General features: G+C 48.8%; 1 protein-coding gene across 1 annotated transcript in view; it reads left to right on the top strand.

Annotated features, from left to right (window-relative positions):
• Nucleotides 1-21,929, top strand: part of LOC145414856 (uncharacterized) — an 80,391-nt gene that overhangs the window by 51,262 nt on the left and 7,200 nt on the right. The window contains exon 2 of the mRNA XM_080284276.1: nt 20,935-21,085. Coding sequence (XP_080140402.1) covers nt 20,935-21,085 — 151 coding nt within the window. The remainder of the gene's footprint in view (nt 1-20,934; nt 21,086-21,929) is intronic.

Genomic DNA, 21,929 nt, shown 5'->3' on the forward strand with positions numbered 1-21,929 from the left:
GCGTACAGGTGTGGTGTATCTGTGTTTTCGTAACAGTAGCACTTGTGTTTTCTTTTATCACCATGCCCATTGTCACTGCCCGCTAACACCACTACTCTTTCAGTTACCGGGAACGGAGTTTAGTATGTATGTCGTGGGACACTGGGTTCACTTTCCAATCTTCCCCACTGCCCACACCCGCTCCTTCCACCCGTGGTGTGTGTGTGTGTGTGTGTGTGTGTGTGTGTGTGTGTGTGTGTGTGTGTGTTAGATGACGGAGGGGACATCAGTGACAGAGGAGGGGGTGAGGGTTGCTAGGTGGGAGAAGAGGGGTGAGCATGGAAGAAAAGAAGGAGTAACAGCCCTAGGAGGATGAGGAGACGGATGAGGCAGAGGGAGGGAAGGGGTTGGAGGGAGGAAGGGTTGAGGCAGCAGACAGCATGGTTCACCCCGCCGACACAAGCAGACTTGGCAACATGTGTTCTCGCTCCTACCATGCCACCTCACCCAAGAGCATCACCCCCAGCACACACACACACACACACACACACACACACTTATTTTGCCTTCTCTTGTCACCTTCGCACACCTTAGCAGTCCTAACTCATCCCTGGCACAGCATGCTTGTCTCAGCCAAGTCACTCCTCCTCCACCCTCTTTCTACCTCAGCCACCTCGCACGCACTCATTGCATCACCCGTGCCACCCCACACACACTCATTGCCTCACCCCTGCCTCACCACACGCACGCACTACGTACCCTTGCCACCCTGCACACACTCATTGGCTCACCCCTGCCACCCCACACACACACCCTCATTGCCTCACCCCTGCCATTCATCATACACCTTTCACACCACCCCATCTCAGTTATGCTCCTTTCCTCTTCCCCCACCAACTCCACTCCGTCGCGTCACCCCTTCCCCAAACACACCCATTGCCACACTTCTTTGTACGTCAGTCGCCACTCACACACACCTTGCAGTTCCCATGAAAACACACACACACACACACACACACACACACACACACACACACACACACACACACACACACACACACACACACACACACACACACACACACACACACACAGTAACCTTGGCTGTTGATATCGTTCAGCACCTTCACTCCTTATTATATAACTGTCAGTCCTTATCATAGGGTGTATTATACCTCCCACCCTCACCCTGAGCATCACTGCCTCCTCATCACACACCCACACCCGTCACCACCACTCATGCCAGCGTCCGGTACACATATCACCACACACACCAGCACCTCATCATTAGTAGACGCTATCTGTGTTGCAGCGTAGAATATCTTGCTGTGCCCCACGCCACGCACTCACCACTACCACGCCACGCAGCATCCGTCACCTCCTCCCACCATCCTTCACCACACTGTTCACCACACAGTATTCATATTACCCAGTTTTCACCACACCACATCACACAACATTCACCGCTGCCACACCACACATTCTCCATACCACACCACACGACTCAATATCACACAACATTCACACACCACACAGCATTCACCACACAGCTTTCACAGCACACCAAACCAGGCAACATTCATCACACGACACCACACCCCACAGCATTCAACACACCACACATCATTTACCACACCACACAACATTCACCACACCACACAACATTCACCACACCACACAACATTCACCACACCACACCACACAAAATTCACCACATGACACCACACAAAATTCACCACATGACACCACACAGCATTCGCCACACCACACCCTACAATATTCACCACACCATGCCACACCACACAACATTCACCACACCACACAACATTCACCACACCACACGGCATTCACCACACCACATCCCACAACATTCACAACACCACACAACATTCACCACACCGCACAACATTCACCACACTACACCCCACAACATTCACCACACCACATAACATTCACCACACCACATAACATTCACCACACTGCACAACATTCACCACACCGCACAACATTCACCCCACAACATTCACCACACCACATAACATTCACCACACCTCACAACATACACCACACTACACCCCACAACATTCACCACACCACATAACATTCACCACACCACACAACATTCACCACACCACACCACACAACATTCTCCTCACCACACAACATTCACCACACCATACAACATTCACCACACCACTCAACATTCACCACACCGCATCCCACAACATTCACCACACCACACCCCACAACGTTCACCACACCACACCCCACAACGTTCACCACACCACACCATACAACATTCACTACACCACACCACACAACATTCACTACACCACACTACACCACGCATCATTCACAACATTCACCACAACATTCACCACACCACGGTACACAACATTCACCACACCACGCATCATTCACCACACCACACAACATTCACCACACCACACCACACAACATTCATCACACCACACCACCCATCATTCACCACACCACACACCATTCACCACACCATACCACACAACATTCACCACACCACACAACATCACCACACCACACAGCATTCACCACACTTCACCCCACAACATTCACCACACCACACCACACAACATTCACACACCACACCACACAACATTCTCTACACCACACCCCACAACATTCACCACACAACACCCCACAACATTCACCACACCACACCCCACAACATTCACCACACCACACCCCACAACATTCACCACACCACACCCCACAACATTCACCACACCACACCCCACAACATTCACCACACCACACCCCACAACATTCACCACACCACACCCCACAACATTCACCACACCACACACCACAACATTCACCACACCACACACCACAACATTCACCACACCACACCCCACAACATTCACCACACCACACCCCACAACATTCTCCACACCACACACCACAACATTCACCACACCATACAACATTCACCACGCCACACCATGCATCATTCACCACACCGCACCACACAACAGTCACCACACCACGCATCATTCACCACACCACACACCATTCACCACACCATACCACACAACATTCACCACACCACACAACATCACCACACCACACAGCATTCACCACACTTCACCCCACAACATTCACCACACCACACAACATTCACACACCACACCACACAACATTCTCCACACCACACCACACAATATTCACCACACAACATTCACCACACCACACCCCACAACATTCACCACACCTCACCCCACAACATTCACCACACCACACCCAACAACATTCACCACACCTCACCCCACAACATTCACCACACCACACCCCACAACATTCACCACACCTCACCCCACAACATTCACCACACCACACCCCACAACATTCGCCACACCACACAGCATTCACCACACCACACCCCACAACATTCACCACACCACACCCCACAACATTCTCCACACCACACCCCACAACATTCACCACACCATACAACATTCACCACGCCACACCATGCATCATTCACCACACCGCACCACACAACAGTCACCACACCACGCACCATTCACCACACCACACTACACAACATGCACCTCACCACACCACACGGCATTCACCACTCCACACTACACAACGTTCACCACACTACATAACATTCACACCACACCACACCCCACAAGATTCACCACACCACATAACATTCTCCACACCACATTCCACAACATTCACCACACCAAACCACACAACATTCACCACACCACACCCCACAATATTCACCACACCACATAATATTCTTCACACCACGCTCCACAACATTCACCACACCACACCCCACAATATTCACCACACCACATAACATTCTTCACACCACGCTCCACAACATTCACCACACCACACCACACCAGACAACATTCACCACACCACACCACACCACACAACATTCACCACAACATTCACCACAACCACACTTTAAAACATCATCTTCTATACTGGACATCACAGCATTTTTCACCGCTGTTGTAAGCATCCTGTTAGCGCACCTACCACACTCCACCACACCTCTTCAACCGCAGCCTTCACCCACCCCGCCGTATTTCCTTGGCACACACCCTTACAACCTTCACCACACTTCCGTACCTACAGCCCCTGCCACGACCACCATGACTACCTACACATTACCACACCACACCACCTACACCACTGCACCACCACCAGCACCATCATACACTCCAATCATGGCAGCCATTTTTCGTCATCTACCACAGTCTTATGCCACATTTCCGTACCACATGTGCCACAGTCGTCTCCGTTACCACCATGGCTCACCAGCACTATTTCCTTTACCACACGTATCCACCATTGCACTGCCACACCGCGCTACCACGTGTCCGTACCACACAGACCATTACACCACCACGCCCAGTACCACATTTCCGTACCGCACCACACAACACAGCCGTCATCAGCACTTTTCACCTTTACCTCTTACTACCATTACACACCACCACATCCTAGTACCATACCCACATACAGTCGACATCCTGTACCACTAGCTACCGTCACATTCTGCCACATCCCAGCACTACAGCCTTTAGCGGCATCACACTTTACCACATTACACAACCACACCACCCACCGTTCAAGGCCTCGTCAGACCTCCAGGAGCGTCACTTACTCTCACTGCCACATGCCCTCACCTCACTTCTTTCTCTCTCGTCTTCTGCCTCCCTACTCATTCTGTTCTCTTCTTGCACCTCCATCCTCTCTCGTTTTCGTGCGTCTCATCCTCAGGTCCTGTTTTGAAGGTTTTATCCTCTCATTGTCTCATTTCCTCTACGCTCCTGTGATTCTTGCTGCTCTTCCTTTCACGTGCATCTGCCAGCCATCTGCCTTTTCATCATGCCCGTCGTCTCGCTCCCACCTCTCTCTCTATCACATCATCTCCCTTCTAGCTACATGCTTCTTCCGTATCCCTTTCTCCTTTGCACACCTCGACCCACTCCACACCCCTATCTCACCATCTCCCTTCTACCTGCTCCCCTTCTCCCTTCCCCACCAGCCCGCCTCTTATCTTCCTTTTCTACATCGTCCACTTGCCTTCCTCTTCTCCATTTCCCATGTTCTCACTTTTTAATATCACGTATTCTCTTTACTTTTTAATATCACGTGTTCTCTTTCACTCCCCCACGCTGCTTTCTGCCTCCCCTCTACCCCTCCCCCACGCTGCCTTCTGCCTCCCCTCTACCCCTCCCCCACGCTGCTTTCTGCCTCCCCTCTACCCCTCCCCCTGACCACTTCCTCCCACCACCCCCACTCATCCTAGCCTCTTGCTCCGGATGTTTAAGTCTTTTTGCCATTTTTTTTTCTCTTTTCTCTCTCTCTCTCTCTCTCTCTCTCTCTCTCTCTCTCTCTCTCTCTCTCTCTCTCCCCCCTTCTTTCACGTATTTCCTTTCCCTCCTGTATTACGGTACTCATCACCCCCCCATTACCATCTCCACATCCACCTCCTTCTCCGCTCTCCACCTCCCTGCCATCCCTCCTCCTCCTCCCCTCCACCTCGCTCCCATCCCTCCTCCTCCTCCCCTCCACCTCGCTCCCATTCCTCCTCCTCCCCTCCACCTCCCCTCCCCCTCCCTCCCGTCCCTTCTTCGCCTCCCCTCCACCTCCCTCCTCTGGCAACCGTACACTCATATTTGTTGTGGTTGGTCCTCCACTCCCTACCCTTGCGGATGTAGTCGAGTAGCCCAGCCAGTAGCCCAGTAGCCCCCCGCCAGTAGCCTTGTAACGTCGCCAGTAGCTCGGTAGCCCCACCAACAGCCTAGTATCTCCACAAACAGTAGTACTAGGCTAATAGTTGGCTAAGCAGCTCCTGCAATAGATCCGTCAATAACCAGTTTGTCCACCGATTACCCAGTTACCCAGTGACCGCCAGCAAAGACTATGTTGATTACCTTCCCTTTATTTACAGTATGTGGCGTTATCTCCAGAAGAACAGTGGTAGCCAACGTAACTGAGGCTTTGACCTCTCGAGTTAATATGCATAGCGCAGGCTAGCATTTTTTTTTTTTTTTCCAGTAATAGCCTATGTGGCTGAATGCACAGCCCAAGATACGTCTGTTCACTAAGTAGGAAAGCCCTTTTTTTTTTTTTTTTTTTTTTTTTTTTTTTTGCAGTACTAGCCAACAGGTAGGCTACGTGTTTGACTGGTGTCTTTGTAATATAAGTATTCTGTACTGAGAGTTGTCATCATAATATCTGTGATACTTCCATGGTACATACTCTGCTCTTTTTCTTTCTTTTTCTTTTCCTCTTTTTTCCTCTGTGGTTTATCTGTGTCCTTCACTTTAATCTAGTACCGCTGTAGCCTGTTTAACACTACTCTCAGTATTTGTTTTGCATTGGTAAGGCATCTGCGATAAAGCGAGATAACCTGATACCCTCTGTGAACCCTCAGAGCTAACTTTATCTTTTTAGTATCAGACTTAAAAGAAAAAAAAAGTGTCGGTGTAAATATAAGGTTGCGACATAGGTGGGAGGGGTGACCTTGTGTGCAGCTGCCGCGTACTGTGGGAAGAGCCCCTGAAACTAGGCCTGCCGGAGACAATGAGGCGAGGGTGAAGGATGGCATGATAAGTCCACCTTGGGCCAGACGCGAGCTGCTCTGCCCACTTGTATGTATCTGATAGTGACCTCTCCCTCCTTCCATCCCTTCCCGTCTCCCTCCCCTTCTCCCTCTTCGCTGCCTTCCCTACCTCCCTCTCCCTGTCTGTCTTCTTACCTGCCTTCCTTCCTTTCTTTCTAAATTCCTGTCCTCGTTTCTCTTTCCCATTTTGTCTGTCTCCCTCCCCTTTCCCTTCTTATCAGTGTCCCTCCCTCTCCGTCATCCGTCACATCTCTCCCTGCCATTGCCCTCGCCTCTGCCTTGTCCGAAGGCCTTCATTGTGTCCTGTCCATGCCAGAGTGTTGTCCTTCCCTGCTTCCCATTTTTCTTAATCTCTTCCAAGAACATGATGACGTCACTACTAACCTCCCATCCTACTCTCGATCTCCCTGCCTTCCACTAATCTTTATCCTTAAGTCCCTCTCTCCTTTCCCCCTCCTCCAGTTCTTTTTAGCTGCTGTATTCCTTTGTACTCTTTCGTTGTCGTGTAACCCGTCACATACTTGTTTCCTTGTTTTTCTCTCTTCCGTATTCTCTGTCTCGTACATCCACCATTCTTTGTCACGTTTCAATTTTCATTCTTTGGTTATACGCATTATTACCGCTTCTTGTTTCGTACGGGAGTATTTTTTTCTTACTTTCACTCTGGATATGAATCAACACGTTAAACACAATGACGTGTTTGTATCTAATTAGCCGACCATCGGAGGATTCTGTTCGATTAAGAAAAGACCTCTTGTAGTGGAAGAATTCCATAAAGCTATATTTAACCCCACAACCCCACCAGTTAGAGAAATGCAATCAAAGTTAGGCCTAAATAAACTGTAAAAGGCTTCAGTGATTTGAAGTGGAGGAACTAGTCATCAGCATGCAGGAAAGTTAGTCGTGTTGCAGGAAAGAAACCGGTTACAAAACGATTTTCTCACAAACATACGCACCACCAGTGTCAACATCTAGTCATGGCGGGTAAATTTCCGTGTTTATGTGTGTGTGTGTGTGTGTGTGTGTGTGTGTGTGTGTTGGTGGGGGGGAGTTAGGTTCGGTTAGGGTAAGTTAGGACCAACCGTAGGTTAGGTTTTTCGATACAGTGTCATAATTGTCTGGTATAGTTTGGTGTCTTCTATTCTGTCCTTCACTAGCCTGTCTTGGGACGTTTATTTCCAAAAGTGTGGAAATTTAGTCTTTTTAGTCTGTCTTGATATGAAGAGTTCCAAATATCATGTATCATTTTTGTTATTTTTCTTGGTACATTTCTTTACGAATTTATATCCACTCTGTAATACGGACACCATAATTGCATGTCCTAGTCTAAATGTGACCTTACTAGGTAGTGCTAGATAAAATTTATGTTTTTTTTTCTTCATTATATATATATATATATATATATATATATATATATATATATACGGTATCGTCCGGACCTGGGATGAAAGTTTAGAGAGTGAAGTGACGTGAAAGGATACAATACAACAGGGAAGAAATGTTGCTGGCTGCATGAAAGCAGTGATGAGAAATAGGGAAGTGGGCATAGAAATAAAGTCACTGCAAGACAGTAGTGTGATTCCACTCTTACGTGTGGGCATGAAGTGTGAACCCTGTCAGAAGGACAACATTCAAGAGAGCACTAGAAATAAGTTTTTTTGTGAGGACAATGTGTAGCTACTTGGTGAGACAGACAATGACGAGGTGAAAAAGCGTTGTGCTGCTGATGTTGATGTGATTGTGAAAGCATTAGGAGGAATAGTCTAGTGTGTATGAGTGAGGTGGCAGGGGAAAGAGGAAGAGGGAAACAGAGGATGATATGCAGGGATGGAGTGGAGAGAGATATGAGAAAGAGGAGTATGAGTTGGAGGGAGGGCGGCCAAATGGCAGAGAGCAGGGCAACGTGGAGGCAATATGTTTGTAGTCACCCTGTACGGGCTCTCTCTCTCCACTCCCTCTCCCCCTCCCCTCCACCCCACGTCCGCACCCTAGCGTGGGAGTAGTAACCCCCCTGAGGCAGGTGGATGTGGTGGGAGTCGCCCGTGCACACCACCACCTGCGCTCCACATGCTCGCCGCTCCCTGCCTCAGCCCCTCCCCTCACCACCCCACCCACGGATCGCCTGTCTCTTAAACCTTCCTTCTTCATTCCAAAACTCCTTCCATTCTTTCCTGTTCTCATTGTTTTTTCCATTCTGTACTTTCGTAATTTCCTTCAGTTTCTTCCTCTTCGAGTTTCCCTTTCATTCGTTCTTCCCTGTTGTCACACACTTGCCATTCCTTTTCTCATTGCCTTTGTCTTGCTTCTCACCGTTCCACACTGTTCCTTCCACTTTCTTTTCCTCTCTTGTATCCACCCCATATCCCCTGCCTCCTTGCATCTCTCCTCTCCCTTCCGTGCCATACTTCACCTGTACCCCTTTCTTTGCATTCTCCTCTGCTGTACAAAACCTCACACTCCCTTCTATACTGAGTGATGTTTTTTCTCACTTTTTCCTGCTGGTTTCGGCTGAAGGGTTTGTTGGAAGAGGGGGAGTCTTCTTCTTTGTAACCCTTGTCATATTTTAGTAGTTTAGTTACTCTTGTAGGAGATGCCTAGCATGGGCGAATTGGTCTGTTGCAATTATCCTCTCTTGTTATGTTCTTAGGGGAGTTGGGAACAGGAGATGGATGCAAGGAGAGAGGGGAAAGAGAGGATGATGTATGTGTGACAAGGCTGGGAGTGTAAGCAGTGATGGAAAGACAAGCTCAGAGGATGGAGGTACGAGAGAGAGAGAGAGAGAGAGAGAGACTTTTGGTGTCCCATTGCTCACGCTTCGCGAAATAAATAATAAGACCCTATATATTTGCTTTGATTTTTGCGTTATTACACTGTTGCCTTGGTTTAAAGTCTTTACGAACCACGATTCCTCTGTCTGTCGCATTTCGATTTATTAATGCTCAGCATCTCCTTTCATCGCCTCTCCTTAGATATATCCTCCGTCTCTGCCTCCCTCCCTCCACAGTGCCACCACAGAGCGATACGTTTCAATATAGTTGTGAATTATGTACACCATCCACGTGCCGCTACCCCCACAACGCACTACACTCTCACACCACACTCCCACCCCACACCACATCACACCCCAAAGTACACTTAACAGCACACCACACTCTCACACCTTCACATTGCACATCCACACCACACTTCACCACACCCCGAACTACACATGACTCCTCACCACAGTCCCACACCTTCACACTACACTCCCACACCACACTACACCACATTGCAACTACACATCACACCACACCACGTTCCACACCACGCCTGCATTCCACACTCACCATAGCACCACACCACATCACATTCCCACAGCACACCACCCTCTCACCGTCACAGCACCCCACATCGCATCACACCACTCTACTGCATGCACACTGACGCACACATTGATGGCAGCACACATAGGCCAGTCAAGCAGCACAGGTACAGGCCGCTGTATGCATGCTTATATATAGGGACAAATTTACACCAAAGGAGACACATTTGAGTACACAGTGAGCAACATAAACATATACAATATGCATATCCTATAATATATGCATACTTACATACATACTAGGCTACATCATTCAGTACACACACACACACACACACACACACACACACACACACACACACACACACACACGTGGCGTAGTAGTGAAAGCGTGGCCGACTCCTCACTCTCACTTTCACCAAGCGCGCGCGCACGCACACACACACACACACACACACACACACACACACACACACACACACACACACACACAGTAAACATCGTCTTATTAATATGCCACAGTGCAAATGTCGCCATTGCCAGACCTAGACATGCGCATTGTGTATGTGTGTACGTGTGTGTGTATGTGTGTACGTGTGTGTGTGTGTGTGTGTGTGTGTGTGTGTGTGTGTGTATACGTGTGTGTGTGTGTGTGTGTGTGTGTGTGTGTGTGTGTGTGTGTGTGTGTGTGACCTTGTACTGTGAGTCTGGAGGTCATTTGCAGCTCCGACCTCACTGTTGTACCACTCACTCCCACAGACAGCCATCCACACCACGAACTCACTCACTCTTGATATTCTTCTTTCCACTCCACCTCATTGGCCCAGCACTCAATCCAGTCTCAGCCACACACATCACCCAACAGAGCAGTTAATCCCATCACTGTCACAGGTCTCCCCTCAGCAGAATATAATCACCCTACGGTAGGAATAAGAAAACAAAAAACATCGTATTGCGAGGATTATATTAGTTTTTCTAACCTGTTCACTATGATATTATTTTCGGTCCTAAATAGAATAAATTATATGGCGGGAGGAATAAATAAGTCATCATATTGTATGGTTGATTGACACTGTCCTGCTCCATTACGTCCTTAAGCAGAGCAATCCGTCTTGCGAGTGAAACAATACTCTTAACAAAAAGATGTCGCTGAAGGGGTTAAGTTATCCACACCATCCGCGTGCCACTTCATCACACAACCACCACCTACCATTGCCTGGCGTATCCCTTTGTCTCGTCACAGCCATGCCGTTGTCCATTCTACTTAGAACGTTCAAACCGCACATCTCTTAACCACAGCCATCCACACCACCACACAACCTTTCGCACTAGATCACACTGCCATACAACCCTTCACACCACCACACTAACCTTCACACCAGATCACACCGCCACACATCCTTCCATACCATTCACCAATCCACGATGCGATTCATTTTACTAAACTGCCTTCACCTGTCTTTAGAGATGTTTCGTTTTAATCTGATACTGATAGCCTGATTCACCCTTTTACTTACACTCGCGGACGCACAATCTGTAGCATCCTGACCACTTTCGCCTGATCCACACCACACCCACCAGTACTTGACACACCCACAGCGTACACCCTGGCTAATCCTAAGTGCTGTAGTTACACGAATGTCAACCACACCCACACCCATTATTCACATCCTCCACATTCAGCCACACCTATCGTATTCCGCCAGGTCCACAACCAACCACACCCACTTACACCCCGATACCTTGCTGCTCCCACGCCCACCTACTTCCACCACACCCACACCTACGCAGCCCACCTGCCAGCCATACCCACAAGGCGTCTCAGGTAGCTCTGACCTTGCTCAGTAGCCACGACGTCGTCTCTTCCTGCACGCCACCGCCTTCTCTCCCCACCTATACACCTTGTCCCCTACCTCATCTATCTTGTCCCCCACCCCTCCTACCTAGTGCCTCCATCCCATCTACCTTGACCCCCTACCCCGCCTGCCTTGCCCCTCCCCCCTCATCCCTTGCCTTGCATCTCGTCCCATCCCACCTGCCTTGTCCCCCTCCCCCTTCCTACCGAACTTCACCTGCTGTCTCCCATCACCACCCTTTTTGTTCCCCCATCCCACTCCATCTACCTCACCTGGCCACCTGCCTTGTTTCCAGAGCCTTACCTTTTCCTTTATCTCGTCCTCTCACCATCTCGCCTGCCACGTCCCCTCATCCTCATGCTTCCTCATCACCTTCCAGTCCCAGCTTAATCTCCCACCAGTAACCTTGGATCATCACCTTGTCTCCCCACCTGCCTTTGCCTTGGGAGAAAAAGTTGTATGGGGAAAGTAGGGAAATGGAAATAGTGGGACGAACCTGAGAGAGGGAAGGAATGAGATTTGGTAGAGGAGGAAAGGTTAGGTGTACAGCTCTGCGAGGGAGAGGTGTATGGGGAAGATATAATTGGTATGGGACAGTTCAAATCTTTAAAGTGAAAAAAAAGGAATATTCTCTAAAAATGTTATGATATGAGAAGAAAGGGCATCGTACAATAAATATATACGAGGAGAAAGCGAAATATCTCAGTGCTAGTTCACAAAATCTCTCTAGCAGTGTTGTAAAGTATACTCGTAAATAGTCTGACCCTCAGACTTCTGTGTAAATCTTATGAAAGATGTTGTTTGGAGTATCGTATGACAAGACGGCAGGTATTCACCAGCTCATACTGGCATCCTCTTGGAAGGTTGTTGCACGCAGTTCTTGTCGGGATGGCAGCCAGCTCGCTGTCAGATTAATGTAACTGAAAATTGTCAGAGTTCTCCGGCGTGGTAAATATAGTTACGTCAGTTCACCCACAAAACTGTATGGGGAGTAGCCCTCGTGACTGCAGTTGTAGGTTTGGAGAACGAAGAGCTGTCTGTAAGTTCATATTCACAAACCCTCATGGAGATTTAACACTGGAAATAACTAGAGTGCGCTGCAGTTATATACGTTCCGCACGTTTATGCTTGTGTTGTGTAAGCTGGTGACGCCACTGCCTTTATCTCCTGTGTTTGGCTTAGTTTATGAGGGTTACACAAGGGTGAGGGTGCAGTAGAATGTTGAGTGAAAGAGAAGAAACCCTGAAGTAAAAAAAAAAAAAATGAACTCTTTATTATATTTAGTGACATTATGAAAAACAATTAAAGTGGGAAGTGCGAAAAAAATGTGGAATCAGGGACTACAAGACGTTACATAAAGAGGCAGAAAAAACGATGACTTGTTAAGTATAAGAGGACTTGCAGCGCATCAGTACCAAGCAGATGAAAACTACGCTGCTTTCATCCCCCCCCCCCTCCATCTTCCCCACCCTCTCGTTTGCTGCTCCCTAAATCTTGCTTCACTGTTCCTTCATCTCCTTTATTAACTTATCCTGCCTCCCTGCTTCATGGATTTTCCCTTCATTTCTGCCTCATTTCATCTTTCATTTCTTTCTCCCCATTGTCTGTCTCCATCCTTTCTCCTCTGCTATTCCTTCATTTTTTCACTTTTCCCTCCACTTTTCCTCTTCGTGCCTTCCTCTCCATTCCTTACTATTCCTTCTTCCTTTCTCTCGCGTTCCTTATTCTTCTTTCCTTCCTATATAGCCTATCTCTACTTCACGTAATGCACATACTTCCTGATACTCTCCCCAATCTACCAGACACTGATTGGCAATTCTCTGTTTAGCTATGACAGTCTTTATTTTTACCCCACATTACATCCAGCTTACACATCTCCACAATCCACACATCTCTCGCTTTATCGTGATTCTTCCTTTCCTCCCCCTCCCCCCGCATCCCTTTCCTGGGTCTTTAACTTCCCCCCAGCAGTTGCCCAGCTGCTCTTGGCAAGGGAAAAGGGGGGAAAGCCGAGGGGGGGGGGAGGAGAAAAGAGGAACAGGGTGAAAGAAAAAAGAGAAAAGTGAAAATAATGAATAGGGAATGGAGAGAATCGGAGAGCGAACACGAGGAGTATGAGAGGACGAGAGACGGGATGGCGAAGAACAGGAAATGAGGGAGGGAAAAAAAAGGGAGGGGGGAGGGTGGTTATGGTGATCCGGAAGAGGAGGGAAGGAGTAGAGACAAAGAGGGGGAAGGGAGGGGTAGATGGAGGCATAGAAGAGTAGGGGGTGGCCCGGGTGGGGGACTTAGTCAGAAATGGAGACAAAGCGGGAGGTGGCGGTGTGTCGTTAGTGTAGGGTGGCAGGAGGGTCGGGTTGAATATCCGAAATCTGGCTTGGGGGAGGCAGGAGCAGAGGCAGAGGCAGAAAGGGAATGTCGGAGGGGGATAGGGGGACGTACTGTGTGGGTAAGGGAAGGTATGACTGTGGTAGGAGTGAAAAGCCTATTTAAAGGGAAGCCCTGAAGAGTTAGAAAAATGTAGCCTACCCTCAGAATACGAGTATTCAGGAGAGAGAGAGAGAGAGTGCTGGGGGCAGGAAAGAGGAGAGATGGAGCGTGGGGAAGGGAGGAGAGAGCGTGACCAGAACAAGGCGAAAGAGGGAGCATGTTGCGGGAAAAGCGAAATAGGGTGTATGGAAGGAGCAAGATGTACTCATAGAAGCAGCTGTTGGGAAGAAGCGGGAGTGAGACGAGTTACGGTATGACATGAAGGAGAGTAGCGATGGAGAATGTATCCTGTGCTGAGAGTAAAGATGGAGATTGGAAAGAAGTGATGGGAGGGGGAAAAGGATGGAGTGGAAAGAGATGAGAGAAGGTTTGTAAGAATATAAGAGAGGATGACTGTGGTAGGCCAGTTGGCCTGGGCTAGGCAGGTCCTACAAGTGTGATTAAACTACTAGAATAAGACAAGGATAGCAAAGAAGGCTCTCTCCCACCCACTAAGCCCTCCAGCTAAAACCGGCAGGAAAAGGTGAGAAGGGACACCACGCAGAATAGAAACACTTACTTGGCTATTTTATGGGAAAGTGTGAATAGTGAAATGAGACTATCGTAGTTAAGCCTGAAAAGGAAAAAAAGATGAATTGGCAGTTAGATTTTTTTTGTTCAACCCTTATTTTTCATATGCGTATTTAGCTTATGCTTGAAACAGATAGCAGATTCCATTCGTCCACTTCTCTATTGCCAAACCAGTTTCTACCTGTCATCTTACTAAAACGGAATTTACGTAGTTTAAAACCAATAGTTCGAGTTGTGCCCTGTATGTTCACACTAAGAACGTATTTCCTTCGTCCACTTATACACCTCATTTAAGTCTCCCCTTACTCTACACCTTTTTATCGAGTGCAGATTTAGCCTTTTCAGTCTGTCTTCAATTGATTGGTTCCGAATATCATGTTTTGTCATTCTTCCCTATATATTTTCTTACGAATTTATATCCATTCTACAGTACGGACGCCAAAATTGCACAGTCATACTAATGTCAGATAAAGTTGTATTTTTACTTTAGATGTCCTATTGCTCACGCTTTGCAAAATAAATGGTAGGACCTCATTTACTTTTTCGCATTAATACACTGCTCACGTGGTTTAAAGTATTTACTAAACATGACTCCGTGATCTCTCGCATTCTGATTTTGTTTTTATTTGTCATGCAGCATCTGCAATGGTCTTTCTCACGTTAAGCAGTTTACATTTTCAAGGTTAAATTCTGTTTACCACTCTTCAGACCATTTGGACAATATATCGATGTCCTATTGAAGGTTAACACGGTAATCAGCCAAGTTAATGATATGTCCAATTTTTGTGCCATCGACATGTTTAGTAATACTATAAGTGGTTCCTAAGTCTAGATTATTTATATACATAGTAAGGGATCGAGTACTGATCCCTACGGTGCACCAAAAAAAAAAAAAAAAAAAAAAAGGATGAAGAAGTGTGTCGTATTAGAATAATCAGAGAGAGAGAAAAAAAAGGAGAGGGTAGTCATGTGAGAAGATGTAAAAACTGAACGCTATGTATGAGGGGATTATGTTCAGGGTTTAGGAGAGAGAGAGAGAGAGAGCATGTGTCGGTGTTCCCACACTGTGCATTATCAGAGCCGTAGGTTATCTCTTTATAAGTCCACCTTGTGCAGTGACGCTCGCACCCTTCATACCGTCCCTGTCCTTCCAGAGCCCTCACACCAGTATAGCAGAGCACCAGCATTTACCTGTATCTTTGTCGCTCTCCCCAGAGTCCCCACTGCGATACCCCTGTCACTCACCGCAGGACCGGACTTTCTCCTGGGAGAGAGAAGGATGGCCAGAATTAACCTTTCTCCATGCTGGCGAAGTGCGCATTGGGAAGGGGTGTCGGTAGGAAGAGTGATGCTTGTTGAAGTACTGTAATGGCTGTGTTTTTATGTATGCCATCAGTAGAACCGACAGGATGCGAGCATATGCAAGTATATGAATGAGCATAGTACCTCTACCCACTTTAGTGTCCGCCGTAAATTGGGTTCCAACCCTCAACTCGGGGCGCACCCATCACGAGACAAATACACTGTAATTTCGGGCATAAATTTGTTTATCTCAATCAAAGTACATTTCCCCCGTGCTGTACTTCAAGTTTTCGTCACATTTCTTCCTCATTTTCTTGATCTCTGGTTTCCTGCATGATCCTTGTCATTACCTGTGACGTGCTTGTCCCTCAAGCGCCTCTCATCTCATCCCTTCCACACTCGCCCGCCCTCACACCGCATGATTATGTTCTTCCCTCTCCCCCCCCCCCCCAAGTCAACTTAGAGGTAAGGGGTTGGACCGCCTTACGAGTGCAGCTGGTGCAGGGTGAGTCAGGACGCCCCGGACATGACGGCAGGGGATAGGTGGCGGGCCACATCCTGGCAGGGAGTGTGGCGCACCACAACTTTACCTCTGGTGGTAGGGCTGTCGCGCAGGGGCAGGTGTGGTTCACGGGCACCTGGCCGTCCCGCCTGCACCTGGCTGCCAGGGGAGGCAGTCGTGTCATTGACCTTGACACTTGCGCCACACCTCGCCCCGCCCCGCTGTGCCTTCACCAGCAGGCCGCTCTTGCCCCACGTGAGGGAGGCGCTGTCGGCTCTTGCACCACCTCGTCCCTGTCATGGTGGCAGTGGCGGGGAGAGGAGGAGGGGGAGGGATGGTGTCGTCACACGTGTCTCTTTCACCTGATCGATGTGGCGCTGGTGGTGGGGGTGGGGGGTGGGGGGAGAGTGGAGGTTGAGCGTGGCCGCTCTGCTCTGCTGTAGGCATGTCACTCTATAGATATACAATAAATATAAGCTACCGGTTTGCTGGTGAGCGTTGCCTATACCGGTATTCATTTTTGGTGTTAATGCCTGTGTGTAATTGTGGTAACACGCTCAGCAAATATTTTGTTGCCATAATGTTTGGTTGTGGGTGGGTGGGTAGGTGGATGGCACCGCGGCAAATATGGGGAATGGAGGTCAGACGCTATGCAGGGGTGCAGGTGAAGGTCATCAGGTCAGGTCCATTCAGTGTCGGAGTCTCTTAAATACAAGGTTTATATTTTCCTTATGGCGCCACAGAGAGAGGGGGAGGGGAGGTCGCTAGGTACGAATCGGAACGCAGAAATGATGAGGGAGGGGGAAAGAAGGTGCACAAGAGCAAATCAGTGATGTAGTTTGTTGTGGGTGCCTTCCATTGCGCCTGGCAGTTTAGAGGGCAGTGTGGTGTGTTTGGTGGTAATTGAGGCGGATGGACTTGTGTAATGGGATGGGAGCTGCCAGGCCACCACTGCGGTAGCGAGGTTGCTGGGGCGCGGCCTTGCTCTCACCCCCCCCCCACCAGGAAACAGTACTGGGTGTGTTGGTACTGGCAGTGTGGTGGTAGGCCTAGTGGTGGTGGTGGTGGTACTGGCAGTGTGGTGGTGGTGGTACTGGCAGTGTGGTGGTAATGGTGGTACTGGCAGTGTGGTGGCGGTGGTGGTGATGGTAGTGGCACTGGCAATGTGGTGGTGGTGGTACTGGCAGTGTGGTAGTAGTGGCGGTCGTGGTAGTGGTGGTAGTGACAGTGTGGTGGTAGTGGCGGTGATGGTGGTGGTACTGACAGTATGGTGGTAGTAGTGGTGGTGGTTGTGGTACTGAGAGTGTGGTGGTAGTAATGGTGGTGGTGGTGGTACTGACAGTGTGGTGGTAGTAGTGGTACTGACAGTGTGGTGGTAGTAGTGGTGGTGGTGGTGGTGGTACTGACAGTGTGGTGGTAGTAGTGGTGGTGGTGGTGGTACTGACAGTGTGGTGGTGACGATGTGGTGGGGTGTGGTAGTGGTGACAGTATGGTGGGGTGTGGTGGTGGTGACTGTGGTGGGGTGTGGTAGTGGTGACAGTATGGTGGGGTGTGGTGGTGGTGACTGTGGTGGGGTGTGGTAGTGGTGACAGTATGGTGGGGTGTGGTGGTGGTGACTGTGGTGGGGTGTGGTAGTGGTGACAGTATGGTGGGGTGTGGTGGTGGTGACAATATGGTGGGGTGTGGTGGTGGGGACGATGTGGTAAGTGTGGTGGTGGAGACAGTATGGTGGAGTGTGGTGATGGTGACGATGTCGTAAGTGTGGTGGTGGTGACAGTATGGTGGGGTGTGGTGATGACTATGTGGTGGGGTGTGGTGGTAGTGACGATGTGGTGGGGTGTGGTGGTGGTGACGATGTGGTGGGGTGTGGTAGTGTTGAAGATGTGGTGGGGTGTGGTGGTGGTGAAGATGTGGTGGTGGCGACGATATGGTAGGGTGTCGTGGTGGTGACAGTATGGTGGGGTGTGGTGGGGATGCCGATGTGGTGGAGGTTATATGGTGGGGTATAGTGGTGTAACACACACACACACACAGATTACCATATGTTCCTCGTTCCTGCCAGCTATCAGCACCTGTCTTCTGTCGTTCGGCCAGGTGTTTTCTCTTACTGTGACGTCAGCGAGGGTCGTGACGGCCGTGACGGGTGATGTCAGTGATGGTCGTGACGGCCGTGACGGGTGATGTCAGTGATGGTCGTGACAGGTGGCGTGACTTCAGTGATGGTCGTGACGTGTTAGTGTGTAACGTCAGTGAGGATCGTGACGGGTGATGTGTGACGTCAATGAGGGTCGTGGCGGATGACGTGTGAGTGTGTGTGACGTTAGTGAAGGTCGTGAGGAGTGATGTAAGTGTAACGTTAGTGAGGATAGTAACGTGACGTGTGTGTGTGTGTGTGTGTGTGTGTGACGCTAGTGAGGGTCATGGTGGATGACGTTTGAGTGTGTGACGTTAGTGAGGGTCGTGGCGGATGACGTGTGGTGTGTGACGTTAGTGAGGGTCGTGGCGGATGACATGTGGTGTGTGACGTTAGTGAGGGTCGTGGCGGATGACGTGTGTGACGTTAGTGAGGGTCGTGGTGGATGACGTGTGTGACGTTAGTGAGGGTCGTGGCGGCTGTGACGTTAAAGTGAGGTTCGTGGCGAGTGTGACGTCAGAGTGAGGGTCGCGGTTGCTGTGACGTCAGAGTGAGGGTCGCGGTTGCTGTGACGTCAGAGTGAGGGTCGCGGTTGCTGTGACGTCAGAGTGAGGGTCGCGGTTGCTGTGACGTCAGAGTGAGGGTCGCGGTTGCTGTGACGTCAGAGTGATGGTCGCGGTTGCTGTGACGTCAAATGAAGGTCGTTGGACTGTGATGTCAGGGTTGTGGCGAGGGCGTGTTGGTGCGTGAAGTCACTGGGGTTGTGGCGAGTAATGTGTTGGAATAACGTCTGTAATACGTCATGGTGGCACCGATACTAAACGGAAAGACTGTGCTTATCAAACAAGGTAAAGAACAGATAACACTAATCTGTGTAATCTTTTTACTATGCCCTTTGATAGGTTTTCACAGTTATCGACTGTAAACAAGATACTAAAGATTACATCATAATCAATAATCTGATGAAATAAACAGGGCTTGCTTTACTCTGCTGTCCCAGCAGCTGTGCTCTGGTTTCCATTAGGGGAAGATGAAGAGAGATGCAACACGTTTGGCAGAACGACCTCTCTCTCTCTCTCTCTCTCTACACACACACACACACACACACACACACACACACACACACACTTCCAGTGAAACGGAATGAACAAAGTGGGTGTCAGGTATGAGTCACTTCACAGAGCAAGAGCCACAGGATCACCACTTCCTCTCATCCATTACCTGCTGTGTGTGTGCGTGCATGTGCGTGTGGGAGGTGCGTGGATCAGGGAGACTGGGGGATATTAGAGATGGGAGGCTGATGTACTTCACTTCCTGCTGCTTTATGAACCGGGTGTGAGCGGTAAGCGTGGTTTGTGTAAGGGGAGATGTACATTAACTTTAAAGATGTGGTGTATTGTTTGGGACTCACTATCGAATTGTTTCGATTATATGGGGATGATGTACAGTACGGGTTGTGCATAACTCTAGGCCGAGGATGAGGGAATGAGTGGGTGCAATAGCTGCATATAAACTGTAGGCATGTCACATGGGTTTGGTAGTGTGTACGTGGCGGTAGAGATGAATTGATGGTGGGATGGGAGGGGCACAGTGGCCGCAGAAACCACTGGGCAGGGTGGGTGGGGTGGGTCGAGGCGGGTAACGGTCGGCAGATGGTGACAAAGGCGACGCCCCCCAGCCAGGGTGCTACCACCACCACCATCCCGTTCTCTCCCTGCCTTGAAGGAATTTTCCCATTTCTCTCAAAACTCCCATAAATTATTATCCCGGCCCACGGTAATTTATTTGCATATAAATTTATATGAGATTGGTTGCAGTATTGTTTGCTGTATTGATGCGTTTACATCCTAGTTGTAACCATCTGTAAATCTATCTGTATTAGTCTACCTGTCTATATGTACGTCACTTATGTACCAAGTATATAGGCTAATCAGGCTACGACCATTGTCATCTAATGGTACTGTGTACAGTATGCACCACTTAATGCTGGATAATTACCCTGTTAAGAGTACACCATTTTAATGCTTATGAGAACTCTGATTTGTTCACAAGTAATAATTAAGGGAAATACATTAATAACTAATCTCCAGCGAACAGTAGAATGGAAATGCATAGCCACATGTTTGTTAAGGGTGATTTACGTGACATTACTACCCCCAGGAGAGCGGCCGTTCGAGTGCTCATGGGCGTCATGCAAGAAAAGGTTTGCGCGCAGCGACGAGCTGGCCAGGCACACCAGAACACACACCGGAGAGAAAAACTTTGTCTGCCCAGTCTGTCAGAAGCGTTTTATGCGCTCAGACCACCTCAGGTAAGCATCTTTGCTGGCAGTTTTATTGTTCCTTAATGTGTCTCTGTATGACCAATTATTATATTTATTATTATTAAAACTTCCCACATCCCTGTGGGAAGTGTTCTTGTTTTTGTCAGTTTTATTATAATTCTAGAGAAGAGCTAAATCGCTGGCTTTCGCATACCGATTGAGCTACTGGCTTCATTCTTTGCTATATTTTAGTACTGGTTGGCTGCTTCTCAGTAAATATCATTGTGATCCGACTACCGGAACCCGGATATGATAAGGGAAAAAAAAAAAATGCTGAAACTCAAGAACCACTTAAGTTACAGAGCTGAAATATTTATGGCATATACCAAGGACATGGCCAGAATGCAGTGCATTTGTGTGTGTGTCCGACTCTGGGCATAGGCTTCACAGCCTGCTATCAAGGCCCATCAGTCCTCCTACATACCATACACCTGTACATGTCAGCACTTTGGCGCTAACACCCACCGTCCATATTGAATACATGCTAGGGCTCTCTCATACAGGACTTGTGTATTGGTATTAGCGGGGGTATTTTTACGACATGTCGGCGGGTCTTCTGGTAGATCAGTAAAGCCTGATTTAATGAAATTCAAATCCTTAAACTGTTCCCTGCTCCAGCGGGGATTTGAACCTGGGTCCGTTAGAACGTCAGGCAACCTCTCTGCCGATTGAGCCACTTTGGTCTAATACGGAGGACAGAGAAGTCACCAGATTTTACACGAAAAAATAAAGCAAGAACAACCAGACTTGGTGGACTTAAAGATATTGATGACCGAAGGTAACATGCAGATGATCAGTGACCTTGACCTCAAGGTTCCTTTATAGCTCGGCT

The sequence above is a fragment of the Coenobita brevimanus genome, chromosome 101 (genome assembly GCF_032717465.1).
Source record: "Coenobita brevimanus isolate Jiangsu-jjx chromosome 101, ASM3271746v2, whole genome shotgun sequence".
NCBI lineage: Eukaryota > Metazoa > Arthropoda > Malacostraca > Decapoda > Coenobitidae > Coenobita > Coenobita brevimanus.